Source organism: Capra hircus, chromosome 4 (assembly GCF_001704415.2).
Source record: "Capra hircus breed San Clemente chromosome 4, ASM170441v1, whole genome shotgun sequence".
Taxonomy (NCBI): Eukaryota; Metazoa; Chordata; class Mammalia; order Artiodactyla; family Bovidae; genus Capra; species Capra hircus.
Window position 1 is genome coordinate 80,209,507 of NC_030811.1, and position 13,944 is coordinate 80,223,450.

The window sequence follows — 13,944 nt, forward strand, 5'->3', positions numbered from 1 at the left end:
TGAAAATTTCCCAAATTTAATGAAAAATAACCCACTCCAGTATTCTTGCCTGGAGAATCCCATGGACGGAGGAGCCTGGTGGGCTATAGTCCACGGGGTCGCAAAGAGTTGGACACGACTGAGTGACTTCACTCACTCACTCAATATATTATAGATCTAGGAATTCCATGAGATCTTAGCTAAACAGATATAAAAGTCACATCATATTTAAATTTCTGAAAAGAAAATTTACAGAAAGAAATCTCTGAATGCAGCCAGAGAAAAAAGGCATTATGTTTTTATTACAAACAATGGTATCTGAAGACAACGAAATAACCAGTTTAATTAATGAAAGAAAAAAGTTAACCCATAATTTTATATCCAGTGAAAATATTCTTTAAAAAATAAGATGAAATCAATCATTTTAGATAATGAAAGCTTAGAAGTTTTTTTGCCTGCAGACTCCCTACATTTGAAGAAATGCTAAAGGATGTCTTTTAGTCTGAATGGAAATAATAAAAAATAGAAACACTTCATAGGAAGATTAAAGAGAATCCAATATGACCTCTATTCATCAGGGTTGATTGGTTGGTCTGTAAATATGTTTTGGAATTTCTGAAGCCATTTGAAAAAATGAGAAAGTTGACCTAAGACCAAAGCTTAACTCTGCCCCCAGCTAAGGAGGACAGAGCCAAAAACTCCAAAAAAAGAAGCTGGGGCCCAGGTCAAACCACATGTAAAATCAGTCTACAATTGTGTTTTCCCATTTTGTGATCCAATAAATCTGTGAGAAAATGTAAATAACAATATTTCTGAGAATCGTGATACTAAAATAAAATACTCCTCCCTTCTCCCCCAAATATGTCAAGCAGAGATATTTGTGATATTTTACAGAGTAAAAAAAATATTTATATTATAATCCCTCTATATAAGTAGGGGGTTACACTGTATTTGTAATGTGGGCTTATAATCTTTTTTCTGCAGCTCTAAATTTCAAAAGTTTTTTTTTTTTTTTTAATTGCTTTGATGGTAAAATCTGTTCTAACTTGAACTACTTCAGTCAGAAAATCTGACCTGCACTTACTTAAGGCTACTTATAACCTGTATTTGTTATACTTACTTTGAGGACTTTTAAGTTTCACTGTAGCAATAATACTATGGATTTCCCTGTGATCCAAGGTTCTGCAAGCCATTTTACCTAATATATTAATATATATGAATATTACCTTTTCCTATTCACATACTTCTGAACACTGAAATACATTTAGTTTCATATTAGGGAATGTGAACTAGGATTGCTTTTTCTTCCTTTTTCTTTTTGCTCACCTATTATTTTCTTGATTAAAAAATTAATATTTAGCTCAAGCAATAAAAAATAATTTGAGATGTAATTAAGTCAAGCTATAGGCTGAAATCATGTTCTGGTTATTACTGAAAAAGATAAAGTAGAATGTAAGTATTTAAAATTAGACCTATTAGAAATAGATGGGGAAACAGTGGAAACAGTGTCAGAGTTTATTTTTTTAGGCTCCAAAATCACTGCAGATGGTGACTGCAGCCATGAAATTAAAAGACACTTAATCCTTGGAAGGAAAGTTATGACCAACCTAGACAGCATATTCAAAGGCAGAGACATTACTTTGCCAACAAAGGTCTGTCTAGTCAAGGCTATAGTTTTTCCAGTGGTCATGTATGGATGTGAGAGTTGGACTGTGAAGAAGGCTGAGCACCGAAGAATGGATGCTTTTGAACTGCGGTGTTGGAGAAGACTCTTGAGAGTCCCTTGGACTACAAGGAGATCCAACCAGTCCATTGTGAAGGAGATCAGCCCTGGGATTTCTTTGGAAGGAATGATGCTAAGGCTGAAACTCCGGTACTTTGGCCACCTCATGCGAAGAGTTGACTCATTGGAAAAGACTCTGATGCTGGGAGGGATTGGGGGCAGGAGGAGAAGGGGACGACAGAGGATGAGATGTCTGGATGGCATCACCGACTCGATGGACGTGAGTTTGAGTGAACTCCAGGAGTTGGTGATGGGCAGGGAGGCCTGGCATGCTGTAATTCATGGGGTCGCAAAGAGTCGGACACGACTGAGCAACTGAACTGTACTGAAAGCTACTATATAATTCAGGACACTGCTACTGAGTCTGCCTAATGCTATTCATATTAGAAGGAATACAACAAATTAGTACCGTTTTACCATAGGCTGAATGCTTACTACAAGTGTAACTGTGCTCTAGGATGGTTCTCTTTTTGCTGTTAGCTTTCAAGAGTAGATAAACATTACTCATTAACAGCCCAGTTAATGGCAATCTCCACACTACTACTGAAAAGAACATATACCTGTTTCCCCAAACCTGCAATAGTGTCCACTATTCTTATTCTGGTCTTAAACTTGACAATGGTGTAAACTTGAACAAACCTGCCTCCTGTAATCCTTTGTGTTTTTCTATAACATGTGGATATAGTATTTGCTTTACAAATCTGACAAGGCTGTTCAAGATCAAAGCCAAAATCCTATATAAACCTTATCCAAGCAGTCCATTCTGAAGGAGATCAGCCCTGGGATTTCTTTGAAAGGAATGATGCTGAGGCTGAAACCAGTACTTTGGCCACCTCATGCGAAGAGTGGACTCATTGGAAAAAACTCTGATGCTGGGAGGGATTGGGGGCAGGAGGAGAAAGGGACGACAGAGGATGAGATGGCTGAATGGCATCACTGACTCGATGGACGTGAGTCTCAGTGAACTCCAGGAGATGGACAGGGAGGCCTGGCGTGCTGCGATTCATGGGGTCACAAAGAGTCGGACACGACTGAGCAACTGAACTGAACTGAACTATAAACTTTATAAAAAGTATACTTTTATTCTCAGTGTTCTGAAATTGTCCTTCCTTATTGTGAGTCTTTTTCTGTTACATAAATTACCTACTGTTCTTTTATACCAGGCAGATTCATCTATGATCAGTCATGAAAGGTTTTGCTTCCTTTCTACTTTTCCTAACACAGTGTACTCAAACGCTGTAAAACGCTGTAAAATAATTATGCACATATTATTCATAGCCTGTTTCCTCCCACAAGAATATAAACTTTAAAGAGACATTTGTGTATTTTGTTCACTGCTTATTCTAGTTAATGGCATCAGAATTTGCAACAGAATTCAAAAATACTTGTGTATTCACAAACATATATATGTATAGATAGTATGATTGATGTCAATTTATATATATATATATACACACACACTGTATAGATACATACATATATGTACCTGTCAAATGCTTACCAATTGTTAGGCAGTACACTCCAAGTTTTGTATACATCATCTCATTTAATCTTTAAAATACATCCATAAAGTAGTGCAATTAAGAAAAGCAGGCTTAGAGATGTTATATAATTTGCTCCCAGACATAAAACTGGTAGATGGTACATAGCAGGATTGAAACATAGGTCTTTTGAAGTTAAACCATGTTTCCTAATCCTTAGCCTAGTCTAACAAGTTACTCTGTTTGCAACAAGGTTTAGGAGAAATCCCAAACATAATTGGAATTGGTTATTGTAGGAATATCTTTGGGAATTTTAATTTCCCATTTCACACTACCATGCGTAGGAGCTAGGATTTTATACATGCTTTGTATCCATTACTGCTGTGGAAAGCTTTGGGAGTTACATATTTAGATAAGTTAATGGAGAAGTAGATTTCTAGGGCAAACTTTTAAGGCCAATGATTTTACTGATCTGACAATTTTAGAAGGAGTGACTAAATTATAAGCTTTGATTTAGCTGAGACTTACCAAAAAATAGAATACAGCAAAATGTGCCATTAAAAATTTTTGATTTGAGTATTTTTTCAACTAAAGTTTCTGTTCTCATGCAAAATATCTATTAATGATATATCTGATGTAGTAAAATGTGTTTAATAAGTTACAGTATAATATGCTCTGGTTCTCAAAGTTAATTTTCCCTATAATGATTTAGGAAAAAAATCTAATATTAGACCAAGTGATATTCCATTAACATATGGCTTATTATAATTATTTCCTGGTGACACAGCTAAAAAGAATACTCAAATAGAGTCTCAGGAATCACCAACATTAATGTTTTAGGATTGTGTAAATTACCAAAATGTACAAATTACATTTCCGTATCCTTTGTTGTATTGTATTATGAATGTTTATTTACAATATCATTTAAAATAAATGGATTTCCATGCAGGTGTATGTCGTATGCAAGGTTTTATAGAACCGACACAGGATGAAACAACTAAATTTCCAATGATGCAAGGAGCTAACTCTTCCTATTTAATCCTTTAAAATTTGCGGAAAGAATTACTCATCTGAGATTAATGGATTTTATGGCCTCTATTAATTAGTTTATTTTCTGCACCAGTTTTACCATAAGATGGGTGCTTCTGCTATAGTTTGCAAAGACTAAAGCACATAGAGAAGCTGGCCTGGAACATCTGCCTATGTTTTTGGGTGCTCGGGTAAAAAGAGGAGGTTTCCCTCTTCATCTAGTCATCTCTCAATACACTTGCTCATGCTAACCCATTCTTACTTCCTCCTGTTCACAACCCATTCTTTCCACTGAAATGGTTATTCTCCTCTCAAGCTTCACTGGTCTTCCAGAAGACAGGCTAATGAGGAAAGGAACCTATTACAAGGGCACTTGGACAGAACTGCCACAACTGGTGATCTTGGCCATGGCTTTTTGTCCTGCCTGCTATTCTCTTTTCTTGAGGTCACCATGATACTAATTCTTATTTTCCTGTTACCTTAAGATCACTTTTTCTCCATTTTCTTAGCAGATAATCTTTACTTTTCCTACCCTTTAAATGAGCTCCCCAGAGTTAAATCCTTATCTGCATAGTTCCTAGAGTGACCTCAAGAACTGTCAAGGATTCTGCTAACACCTATATAGCTAATGACTTCTGTATCTGCATCTCTAGCACAGCCCTCTCTGCTGAAGTGTATCCGCAACAACACCCTCTTTGGCTTATCCATCTGAGTGGTCCACAGAATCTCTAACTCAGTGGGAGACAGACCTGGGTTAGAATTTAGTTACTGTTTCTAATAGCTTCATAACCATAAGCTAGCCATTTAATTATCAAAGCCTCAGTTTACACAGTTCTAAAATGGGGATAATGATTCTCTCTCACTCAGTTGCTATGAGATTTTAATGAGATAATATATTTTAGGTGGTAAATTCAGCTTCTAATCATAACAGGTCATAGGAAAGGACAGGTGTGCCCTTCAAAAGGAATCCACTACTTTCCAAATCTGATTGCTGATTCTATATTCCCTTGTTCAATGAATGGTACTTCTGCTCATCCTTGTGACAGACCATATATTTACAAACACCCTAGGCACATTTTTTTTTTTTTCATCTGCCTACTCTTCCCAAATCAAGTTAGTCACTATTAGGTCCTTTCTTCTTCCTAAATATCTCTTGATAATCCCTCTCAATCTCTGACTTCTAGCACCTGTTTTAATTTAGGCTCTCATCATTTCTTGCCTATAAAAAACCAAGTCTCCTAACCGGCCTTTTTCCTCTGTCGGTAATGTATCCTCCCTATCAATGCCAAAGGGAGCTACATAAATGTATCTGGGAAGTGACTGACCTACTCTAACAAGAGCCTTCCTAAGTCACCCTTTTGTGTAACTCCTCCCCTTGAATAAGAGTAGATGTGTGATTTGCTTCTAAAACCACAGAATGATGCTAAATGGATAGTATGTCAATCCCATGATTATGCTACATTGTATGAGACTCTGCTTTAGCAGACAGAAGGAACAAACAGGTGTTTTTTGAATGGAAATGGCAGGGAAAGGCAGTACCTCATCCCAGCATCAGGAAGGAACTTAATTTTTCCAAATACTGTGTGAGTTTGGAAAAGATTTTCAACTCCAGAAAGGAACACAGTCTGGTTTACACGTTGTGGCTTTGTGGGACCCTGAGCAGAGAGAGCAGTTCCCACGGATTAGGATGTAATCTTTGGGGGACTATTATTGTGCTCACTACATTAGTGAAAGAGAAAATACGCATACAACTAAGGAAAACATTTATAACTCTAATAACACAGACTCACCTCAGAAAATCCACTTTCAAACCTTTTGGGTTCAATTCACACTACACTTCATATTCCAAATTAAATCTCTCTTTACACTTTCAACAATTTGAAAACTTTTCTCAGTTCCATAAAACTTAAAAACAAAATAAAACAAAACCAGCTTTCAACAAAGACCACCCCCACAACTGACACCTGGATGTGTACCTCCTTAGGTAGTCACATAGAGAGGGCTGGCCAGGCTTAGTAATAGGCTATGAGAGTTTCTCTAAGGGACAAAGGCTGCTAAGTCTGCTTCAGGGAAACTCGGCAGTGCATGAGGAACAAGAACATAGTGCGATTATTTCTTGTTAAAACACAGACAAAAGACTTTATAACTTAATGTCTTTGGGTTAGGAATTTTTTTTACATTCATGAAAGAGTGAGGGTTAAAACGAAGGCAACCTACAGGATTTAGATTTGCTTGCACATGTTTCATATTAGTGAATAAATAGTAAAAGCTCCAGTAATAAAGAGCATATCATTGCCATCTCATCTGCTGAAAGGCACAAGTTTTAAAACGCACAAAGATTTAGTCATACATCAAAAAGTGAGATGAATTACTCTTCCATTTCAGTACTCTCCTCTCCCCCCAAAATATTACCTCCTTCAACCCTAAATATATGGTGGCTGACATAAAAAGATACGAGATTCACAGGTTAACTGGTTAATTCACAAACAAATCCAGTCTGTTCCAGGTTTTCTCTGTCACATTGCTGAGATGTATCTCTTTCACACGTACGACTTGGTGACAATGTGTGGATGGGCAAAAGTGAGTGATGTTATTCTAACAAAGCAGTGCTGAGCTAATGTTGGATGTCAACACATCAGCAAATATCTCCTGACATATGTGAGGAAACATTTAATTCACAGTAAAATGAGACAATGGGGGCTTCCCTGGTGGCTCAGCAGTAAGAGAATCTGCCTGAAATGCAGGAGATGCGGGTTTGATCCCTGGGTTGGGAAGATCCCCTGGAGAAGGGAATGGCTACCCACTCCAGTATTCTTGCCTGGGAAATCCCATGGACAGAGAAGCCTGGCGGGCTATAGTCCACTGGTGTCCCAAAAGAGTTGGACACGACCTAGTGACTAAACAACAACAAAATGAAATTACTTTAACTTCATAAAAGGTAAATAAAGTGGTGATGGTGGATGAGGTAATTAACTTGAAGAGGACAAATGCTCACAATATGAAATCAGATACCAAAAGGTTATATTCTGGTTGTATCATACACTCAGTATCAATGTGATCTTCAGTTATTTGAGCTTCAGTTTAAACATGGTGGAGGATAAGTGCCACTTATCCACTCATTCATTCAAAGAGTATCTACTGAGTGACAACTTTGAGTGATGTGCTATTCTGAGGATGTACCAATGAATAAATCAGACAATATCCTTGCTCTCAATGGAGTCTACATTCTCACAGTTCCTCACAGGGTAACTCCAAGGTTTGGATGAGATTCAGTAACATACCTGGCAAAAGATAAGCATTGTAAATAACCTTAATTAGCATCACTATACTAGTAATAAAATAGTTGCAAAACTTGAAAAAGTGTACTTATTTGCATAAGAAGTAGCATATTAAAGAGATAAATAATTCCAGCAAACTAGCAACACCAAAATTTGTATAATGATTATGTGAGATTTCACACTATCTTTAATAGAACGTTTCTCTGAAAAGCAGCTTAAAGGAAAAGACTTATGCCTTTTGAAAAATATTTTGCAGCAATTATCATATATTTATTCTTGGTAAACTTTTTTAAAAGTAAAATTTAAATAAGAACATTTGTCTCTAGATTAACCATCACAATCTGGGCTCTCTTGCATATTTTTCTCTTCACATATTGCCTCTGCTACTCTTCTACATGATCAAGCAGTCATCACACCATAATCTATCATCTTTCCCCTTTCAATGCAGTCATCATTCCACTCTGTTCTATTAGTATTTCCTGCTATGACAATCCCTGTAGAATCCTTGGTAAACTCTCAGATGTTTCTAGATTCTGATTTGGAAAGCAATGAACCACAATGTTATTAAAAACCAGTGACTTATAAAGGGATTTGTTCCTTACTTCTAAGCAAAGGGCAAGTCTAGACTAGACATTATCCTTAGAGTAACTGACACGCACAGTTTACAACTGATAGTCGTCTTTTCTGAAGTCAAATGCATGGCTCCAGCTATCAGATTGTACATCTTGGGTGTTTTTAGTTTAGGGAGTTCTGTAAAAATCAAAATGCCTAGTTCTGCAGTTCATTAGGTATATATTTCAAAAGATGTGACTGTCAGAACTGGTTAGTTACTATAAAGGCAGTGACCCTGCAATGCTGCAAGGCAAACATATTAAGGCTTTAGTCACATATGTGGCACACACTTCAAATCTCCACATTTTCAAAGGACTTACTGGAGCCAACATTCAAACTTAGTAATCATCCAGTTAAACAGAAGCTAGTACGAAGCATGAAACAGTACATGCTATATAAGAATTTTGGCAAAGCACTACATGTATCAACCATACATTAAAAAATCATAATGGCATTAAATCATCCTAAACCTCTAACATCCATTCACAAGAACATTCTCTCTTTCATCAGAAACCACATGTCATTCTGATTCATATTTAGTGCTAAAAATGTAAACTTGACAAATGTGTCTAAACTTGACCCAGACACTTAACTATTTTCATAACTCCAGAGGCAAGAGGGAAACAGGCAAATCTCTTCACTGTACTTTATAGTCAACTTTGAACAAATAGCCTGGGTATAAGAGTAGGTGGCAAAGTTAAAACAGAAATGTTAATCCTATGAGAATACTTGCCTGCTATTTTAGTCTTTCCTAAAGACTGAAAAAAGAGACTAAGGAACAGTAAAAATACCCATCATCTTAACACTAAAAATTAATCTCAAAAACAAATAAAAAAAACCTAAACCCCAAATTCTACAAAATATCAAATAATACTACCAGATTTTAAAAAGCGCTGATTTTAAAACACACACAAAAAACCAATAAATAATAGGGAGGACAACAACAACAACAAAAATACATTGTTTCAACCTGTGTTCCTTGTTAGGGGCTTAGTAGCAGCAATGAATTGGAAAATAATCAAGTAACATGGCTTCTAGTTTAAATTTTAATAGATATAACAAGACATTTTTTACTGGAGACCAAATAAGATGTTTTTATACGAAGCATCATTATATTGTATTATAGCTACATCCTAGACAATAGCTTCTTTCAGAAGTCTTAATTTTTCTACAATTATACAGTTATTAAACAAAAGTCATCCAACTTTTTCTGTTAAAGGTCAAATAACAAATAATTTAGGCTCTATGGGCTGAGTGGTCTCTTTGGCAAGTACTTAACTCTCCTGCGGCACAAACTCAGCCACAGACAAATGTAAGTGCATGAATGTGGCTGTGTTCTAATAAAACTTTATTTGTGGGCAGTGCAATCTAAAAATCTTACAACTTTCGCTGCTCATGTAATATTCTTCTTGCCATTTTTCTTTCAGTCATTAAAAAATTCAAATTATTCTTAGCTTATAGACCATATCTGTAGCAGGCTGTGGGCTATTTCACCCATAGACTAGACGTTGATAATGCAAACCAAGAAATAAAAGATGACAGGACAAAATTCACTTTTCTTTCTCCTTCCCTTCCTCCCTCCCTTCATTGCATTTACTGACTTACACAAGTACCTATGTATGTATGTGTTTGTTTATTGTGCCAGCTCACAGTACACAAAAAATAACGAGGCAGTCCTAGAAGAGTAGCAGGCCGGAATACCAGCCTCTCAACCTCAGCCGGAGTACTCAACTACATAGCCTAAGGGTGACACTGACCGAGCATCCAGCCTGCACAACTGCAAATCACTCCTACTACTCAAAGTGGATACAGTTACAGGATTTCCTGTTTGCATTCCAATGGCTTGTCACATAAGCTTTTCCTATGGCAACTTTTTTGACGACCAACATCTTCATCAAATTCCCTTTAATTCTCCATGAAGATCCAGAGAAAAGGGAAGCCATGAGAGAAGCTTGCTTAATTGTGGCAATAATTGAAGCATCATTACTTATTAATAACAACTAAAGAGCTATTTGATACTTGGGGATTTGACAACACAAAAGACATACTATAATCCTTCCTAAGACATTTAGATACAGAAAGTTAAGAAATTCTGGGAATAGTGAACCGCGATTCTCCCAACTTCTATTTCAGAAAAGGCTATTTTATTCACTTTCAGCAGCAAACAAACATAGAGAACTTTCTTTTGAAGAAATTTCACCAGAAATTCAAGATCTACTCAGGGAGAAAATATTTCATAACAATATACTGTTTGTTAGAGTTTCAGGCAAGTTGAAATCAGTTACAATGGGATCTGATATAACCATGAGGATTAGATTCAATGGTTAAGTGAGTTACCATTTATCGAGAAAGACGCTCTTGGCAGAGGCATTTCACAGCATAAATTTTCCTATTAGAATACAATCTTCAAGAGACTTATGTGGCTTTGTAAGCAGTCATTAGTGGAGCTTCCCACTACAATTAAAAACATATGCCTAAATACTGTTTTTGAAAATGACACAAGTGTTTAAATACCAATATAGAAATGTCCGAGTAAAGGTGCCAGATACTTATGTAGTAAGAAAAGTCAAAGAACTTGTGCAAGGCATGTTTCTTACTGCTTTCTATCTAAGTGAACATTGTTGGACAATTTTTAAAGACTAGAAAATTCCATCCATGAAACCTGTGTATCTTATGTAGACTTTCATGAAAAAGCAACCTGAATGTGACATCAGAGTCCAACTTTAAGAAACAAAAACACTAACAGCAGAATATATCTGCACCTCTGCGTTCACTGCAGCCTATTCACAATAGACAAGACACGGAAACAGCCTAAGTGTCTGTCTACAGATACGTGGTTTATACAGAATAGTATCAACGGGGTATATGCCTCGATAGCAATTTCCCATTCTTCCCGGGGAACTCTACTTCATGTACTGACTGTGGTGACCTGAATGGGAAAGAAATCCAAAAGGGAGGAGATATATGTGTACGTATGCCTGAGTTATTTTGCTATACAGTAGAAAATAACAACACTATAAAGTAAAGCAACTATACTTCATTCAAAAGTTATGTTTAAAAAAGGAAAAATAAGTGTGGTTTAAAACACAACCGAATATTATTCTGTCATAAAAAGGATGAAATCTTGACATTTGCGACAACATGGATGGAACTTGAGTGCATTATGCTAAGCTCTCACTTATATATGGAACAAAAAAGCAAAAACAAAATGAAAAACCACATTCACTACCAGAGATGGGGAGAGGAAGAATTAAATGAAGGCAATCAAAAGGTGCAAGCTTCCAGTTATAAGACACATAAGTACTTGGGATGTAATCTACACCTGTACAGTTATGGGATGCACTAGAGTTATACTGCTGTATGAAGCATATGAAAGTTGCTAAGACAGTAAATCCTAAGAGTTCTCATCAGAAGGAAAAATATATTTTTTCTTTCTTTTTACTGTATCTATATGATATGATGGATACTTAAAATTACTGCAAGTATCATTTCACAATATATGTAAGTCAAACCATTATGTTGTGCACCTTAAATTAATACAGTGATGTGTGTCAATTATATTGCAATAAAACTGGGAAAAGGGTCCACCTTTAAGACTGGCTTCAAAAGGAAAATAAGAAACCAGTCATTTTTCCCTAAGTACTATGAGACATTAAGGACAGGTGTAACTCTAAACGACCAATTCAGGAAAAAAAGTTTTTGTTGTTTTTTTTTAAATGCAAACTCCACAGTGGATGATCCGAATCAAGGCTAAAAGATTGTAGTTATTTATATGGAGACAACATCTTTTGAAACCATAGTTTTTAAGCAAACAAAGATTCATTTCTGCAATCAGTTATGAATTCATTTCATTGCATGAGAAGCAATGGATATAGTTATGATTTTCAATTCATCTTGACAAATATTTACTGAGTTTACCAAGAACCATAATATATCTAGAGAGAATGACATCAAGGAGAAATAGAACCTTGAGAGGAACGTGTAGCAGTGAATACAAACATGGGAAACTAGACTGAGCACTGGTTAAGCAGTCTTAGAAGTGAATAAACTGAGTTTGAAGCATGCTGTTTGAAATGTAATGGGTTATACAATTTCTGTTACCTAATAATAAATTGTAAATACTAATACTGAGCTCATAAAATTGCAAGGACTAAAGATACACATTTGGGATTTGTTTGCACAGACGAATTAAAACCAAATGAGTGAATGAGATGGCCAAGGAATATGTAAAAAGAGGATTATGGACAAAACCTCAGTAAACACGTACACTCATGAGGAGATGGAAGCCAGACTAATGAAGGGACTGAGACCAAACTGTTGAAGATAAAGGAAAATTATGTGACTTGTGGCTGAAGCAACAAGTAAAGAGTGATTCTACAATATCAAATGATACAAGGGCACGGAGGCATTTGAATGGTTAAAGGATGTTGGACTCTTTATCATGAGAAAGCTGAAGACCTTGGCAGAATCAGCAGCATAGCAGAGGCAGAGGCGGCTGAACGCACAGGCCTGATCTCATCTGCTGGCACACGTTTGCTAAGCCAAGGTTTCAGGGGAGGGTGAAATGGAAGAATAAAGTTTGTACTAATGTAACTGATATTACATTGATATTACAAATGTATACCTATGGCTGATTCATGCTGATATCTGACAGAAAACAACGAAATTCCAAAAAACAATTATCCTTCAATTAAATAAATAAATTTTTAAAAAGTAAAACAAAAAATTTAATTGATAAAGAAATGTCGTAGAGATGGCAGGAAAGCATAGATGGCTTCATGTGTTCATGAAGAGGTCACAGAATTTGTTTTAGCTGAGAAGACACTCACTTAAAAACTCCCATCCCTTCATTTATTTCATTATCTTATTTCACCATATTAGGTGCCAGGAACTTTTTAAGGTGCTCTACATATGTTAATACTAAGCCATTGGACCCTCCCAACAATCTCATAAAGTAATTTATTTTAACTCCATTTTACAAATGCAGAAACTGAAACACAGGGACATTTAACACCTAAGAGCCAGACAGCGCAAACACTGAAGTTTTTCTGATTTCAATATCATGCCCTCAACAACCATGTTCTTTTACTACATATTAAGAGCAGTTTTAGCTGAAATACTTACCTGTTCCAAGAAACAGGACGTTGTATGTACCATCAGCAGCATTCACTCGGTCCACAGCTATTTTTGTGTACTTATAGTCGGTGCCTATACGAACAATCAAAGGCCTTCTGTGTACTGGGTAGATGGAATTGTACATGAGGGGGTGGTTCCGGATAAAAGTGACAACATCATCTGGGAACTCCTTCGTGGTTCGCATATTGGGTGTAAATGCTCCTCCTGGGCACTAAAAAATATTTTTAAAAGGACTACATTAACACAATTGTAACTTTATGTTAATAATAATCAAAAGACCTCTATTTTTCAAAATACGTAGGAGCTCAAGTTGTTGTAAGTGTATTTGCTAACTACTGAGGAAAAAACAGCATGATTATACATAGTACGATCTATAGAAAATAAACATACAATGTATATAATTTGACCATTTAAATAGGCTAAGTCCAAGTATCGTGTCCTGTTTGTTTTCAGAGTGAAGCTGATGTCATTCGGTTCATGATGTAACTTAGCACCCTTCTCATCCATCACTTTTACATTTCTTATCCTTTGCCAGATTCAGTGTTGCTAGGAAAAAAAAATGCTCTTGCGGATATAATCTAATGCTGCTGCTGTGTTAGTCGCTCAGTCGTGTCCGACTCTTTGCCACCCCAAGGACTGTAGCCCA

At 36.2% G+C, this 13,944-nt stretch overlaps 1 protein-coding gene across 1 annotated transcript in view; it reads right to left on the minus strand.

Moving 5' to 3' along the window:
• Positions 1 to 13,944, minus strand: part of SEMA3C (semaphorin 3C) — a 207,342-nt gene that overhangs the window by 37,532 nt on the left and 155,866 nt on the right. Inside the window, exon 12 of the mRNA XM_005679082.3 lies at positions 13,287 to 13,509. Coding sequence (XP_005679139.1) covers positions 13,287 to 13,509 — 223 coding nt within the window. The remainder of the gene's footprint in view (positions 1 to 13,286; positions 13,510 to 13,944) is intronic.